This window comes from Penaeus chinensis, chromosome 39 (assembly GCF_019202785.1).
Source record: "Penaeus chinensis breed Huanghai No. 1 chromosome 39, ASM1920278v2, whole genome shotgun sequence".
Taxonomy (NCBI): Eukaryota; Metazoa; Arthropoda; class Malacostraca; order Decapoda; family Penaeidae; genus Penaeus; species Penaeus chinensis.
In genome coordinates this window covers 4,800,464-4,804,448 of record NC_061857.1, presented here as the reverse complement: position 1 = coordinate 4,804,448, position 3,985 = coordinate 4,800,464, and the positions used below count along the sequence as shown (strand labels likewise).

General features: G+C 39.3%; 1 protein-coding gene across 1 annotated transcript in view; it reads left to right on the top strand.

Annotated features, from left to right (window-relative positions):
- Nucleotides 1-3,748, top strand: part of LOC125046850 (protein lines-like) — an 11,489-nt gene extending 7,741 nt beyond the window's left edge. The window contains 3 exon segments of the mRNA XM_047644844.1: nt 99-1,406; nt 1,408-1,865; nt 2,831-3,748. Of these exon segments, the coding sequence (XP_047500800.1) occupies nt 396-1,406; nt 1,408-1,865; nt 2,831-3,170 (1,809 nt within the window). The 5' untranslated portion in view covers nt 99-395 and the 3' untranslated portion in view covers nt 3,171-3,748.
- The last annotated feature ends 237 nt before the right edge of the window (nt 3,749-3,985 follow it).

Genomic DNA, 3,985 nt, shown 5'->3' with positions numbered 1-3,985 from the left:
GAAACTACTTTTATCTTGTGTGTCACAATGTGTAGCATTCCCCAAGTTCAGAACTGTTTTTGGCTAATTTATTTATACAATTGATTTGAACTTTGCAGTTTTGCCTGACTCAGGAGTATGGGGCAAATAGGAGAAGGAAGACAATGAGGAATAGAGAGAACCACTTTGTATCCCGAAGGTTAGCCTCTTGAGTCTCAGCTGGCCACATGACCTGGTTGGTGACACAGAGGGAGGGCTGGAATCAGACCTTCCTGGCTTATCCAAGAGGCAACTTGTTTGCAAGAAGGTGCTATGGAGGTTGGTTGCTCACAAGAGTTCGCAGAACTTGTACTTCCAAGAACTCAAGATAGGTACAGAAATCATGCAGGCGTGAAGTGATTGTTGGCCATGTGAAGATGGTCGAGCCACAACAGAAAAGGGTGAAGTTGCCCCCCTCGGGAGATGACGGTGGGGGGCAGCTGCTGCCACGGCCAGACTTAGAAATCATCCACGCACAGCTCATTCGTAAATGTCTGTGCTCCTTGCAGCTACCAGACATCCTGCATACATTAGCTGTCTGCAATGACTGCTTTTCCTCTCATCCTTTATCCCACATGTTGCGGCTGCGTGACGAAACTCTCCTCTATATCAGCATGCTCACCTTGTTTTTTGAAGTGTCCCTCAGACAGCAGAGCAGAGGTGTGCTGTGTTCCCGCATCAGTGAGGTTGTTGCAGCAGGAGCAGACAATGAAGGGGCTGTGCTGGACATCCTCTTTGGCTTCATGGCCTCAGAGGACAAGTACATCAGTTACTCAGCCTCACGTGCTCTCTCCTCACTACTGCTGATGCTTCGAGGCCGTGCCAGTGAACTTGTTTTAGAAAAGCTTGTAGAAAACCTTGCAGATTCAGCCAACTTAATTGAAGTAGGCCACTCCATTGAGGTAGTGAGAAGAGTGATTGAGTGGAGGGACCTAGATGAACATCCCCTTGAAGGAACGGAGGCAGAGAGTGCTCAGCCGCCAGACTGTTCAAAAATAACGTTAACTCCTGCTGATACCCAGGGAGTGAATGAGGTTAAATACGTGGCAACTAAGAAGTTAGATCGCAAGTGGTTCCTCCTGGTAGCCAGGTTGACAGAATTAGTTAATGAGTTTACTGTGGAAAGAGAACATGTTATTGTATCATTTTTAACATTGTGGGAGTCATTAATATCAGTGAAAGCTAATTTATCAGTGACAGATACTAAAGAATTTTACTCAGGATTGGAACGCCTGATGACTCCACTCACGCGACACACACATACCATTGTGTGGCGGAAAGTGCTCGATCTTTACAACGAGGTCTTGTGTTATGGGAGTACGCTGGCCCTCCAGGACGTATTAGCAGAGGAGCCCTGTAACTTGGCCCACCTCCTTATTCGTGCAGTGAAAGATCGCCGGTTTTTTGGAGTGTGTGCCTTGTGGGGGGTCAGCGGGAAACAGATCACAACCAAGTCAGAGCTCATCCATGGACATTGGAGCTGGGCCCAGTTCAGGAACAGTGAATGGTATGGACCAAGGGGATCGTACGATATTACACAAAGTGGTGTTGGTGGTTCTGAAGGCCATAGCAGTGACAGTGAAAGAGACGCGCTGTGACTCTTCGTCGGAGAATTCTTCCCGTTCTGGAGGATCAGGGTCCGAGGATGTGGACATGGCGATTATAGAACGCAGCTTAAGAGAAGTGGTGCGCAAGGTGGACCACTTTGTCAAATCGAAGTTGCCCTACCACCCAGAGGCTCCGATGGCTGAGTGGATGGTGCGACTCTTTGCTGACCAGGACGACTGGTTGGTGGAATCCATGGTCTGTGGCCTTGACATTTTCACTGGATTAGGAATACGTATAAGGTAAATATTTGTTTGAGTTTGGAAGTATCATTTACATTATAAGATATGCACTGTATAAACTTGACTGTGTGTTTGAATGATAAATTTGTCTTTATATTAATTTATTAAGAGATCATCAGAATTTTTTGGACAGATTGATTTTCAGTTCATCTTCTCATTCATGATTTAGATCAAATAAAGAGCAAATTTGATTTTAAAAATTTATAACATGGTAGTTCTTTATCTGACACTATACTGTTTGTAATATATTTATGATACATTGTGGGTTTAATTGTTGAGCCATTTACAAGTCTACGTCTTTCTCATGTGCATTCAGCATTAGTATTCCTTCTAAGGAGGGGGAATAGTATATGATGTAACATATTGCGAACTCCTTTTATTAGGTGGATGCGATTCTGCATGCATTAAAGAATGGTATAATTTTTTTTTATGAAAGGGAAAACATATATTTTCATTTCTATGATTTGTTGAATTTTTTTTTATGAAAGGGAAAACATATATTTTCATTTCTATGATTTGTGAGTTTTTATGATTTGTAATTGCTACATATATATGAAGATCATCAAGATTGTGGATTATAGCATATTTGCAAAAGTATTGTTTTATTATACATAATTGCTTGGTTTGTTACATTTTCTGGAAGTTAACTGTGAGAAATAGATAGCAAAATGTCAGTTAAGCTGTTGAAAATTACTAATTATAATGAAATGTATCAGGCACTTTGGGGAGAGGTGTTATGTGTCATTCTGTATCAGAGCAGAACTACAAATTAAATCCATATTATATTTTTGTATATGTATTATTATTTTTATATTGCTACATCTTATTATTATTATGATATATATTGTTTATCTGTATGAGTGAAACATATTATCTTTTAATCACCATGTCCAATTATTGTGTTTGTTGTTCCATTTGTATGTTTTACTTTGATTTGATTTGATAATTAGGTACTAATCTTCCAGGCAGCAACCCGAACTTCATGCCTGCGTCAACCCACATACCACCTTCCTGGTTTTCCTCGAGACCATTTACCTGGAACATGATGTGCTTCTGGATCTCCTGGTATCCAACGAGACTTCCTTCCTCCTCTACCTGCTACGCTACCTCAAATTCATCCGTCGCAGTTGGCAGGAGTTTGCCTCCCACTGTGGCCACCGCTTAGAGGAGGTCATGACAGTCTTAATCCGTCTCCGTTTTGCCATTGATCGGCTGGTGTCCAAGAACCTCTTCCCATATAACATCAGCCCTGTGCTAAAGCTGTTGCAGAAGTGTGAGGAGCTGTACGAGGTTGGGAATCATTAGCTCCTTCATCTCGAGCAGAGTACAAGAGACAAAAGGCCTCTGTTCCTCTAACACTTAATTTGGGAGCTTGTTCTTGGAATTTTTTTTTTCTATTTTTTTTTTTGTTTTGTTTTTATATCTCGTTTTTAGAAACTTCATACCTTTCCCAAGAAGTGATAATTCTGTGAGGTGATGTTTGCAAGAAATTAATCATTTTATAAAGAAATTATTAACTTTCATCTTTGTAAGATCTGTCATACCCATGTATAACGTTCATTTCTTATACTTACTTTTAATGATTCTCTAATTGAAAAAGATATGAAAAAAAGAAAAGCAGAAGAAGAAGAAGAAGAAGAAAAAAGGAAAGTTGTTTATATTATTGTCTTAGCGTAAATAATCTGATACTCAAAACTCTCTGTCCATTCCTCTAATATATATTTTTCTTTATGCATAAACTTTTCCTCATTGATTCATGTCATAACAGCGTATAAACTTTCAGGTAATATACACTTGATTCCTGTGACAAATTATCTTTGTTATGCAATTGATGATTGATTGCTTTTCCAAGTCGTTGTTTGAGTGTGGGAGGGGTGGGGGGGTGGGAGGAGACAGAGGAGCAGCAGAAGCAGAATAACATCATAGTTATTATTATTATTATTATTATTATTATAATTATATCATTATGGTATTATTATTATCATCATTATTATTATTATTTATTATCATCATCAATGTTATTATCATTGTTATTGCTATAATTGTGTTCATTATAACATATTTTGATTTTTATTGCTAGTACATCTAGTACAAACATGATCAGCACAGTTATAGTGATG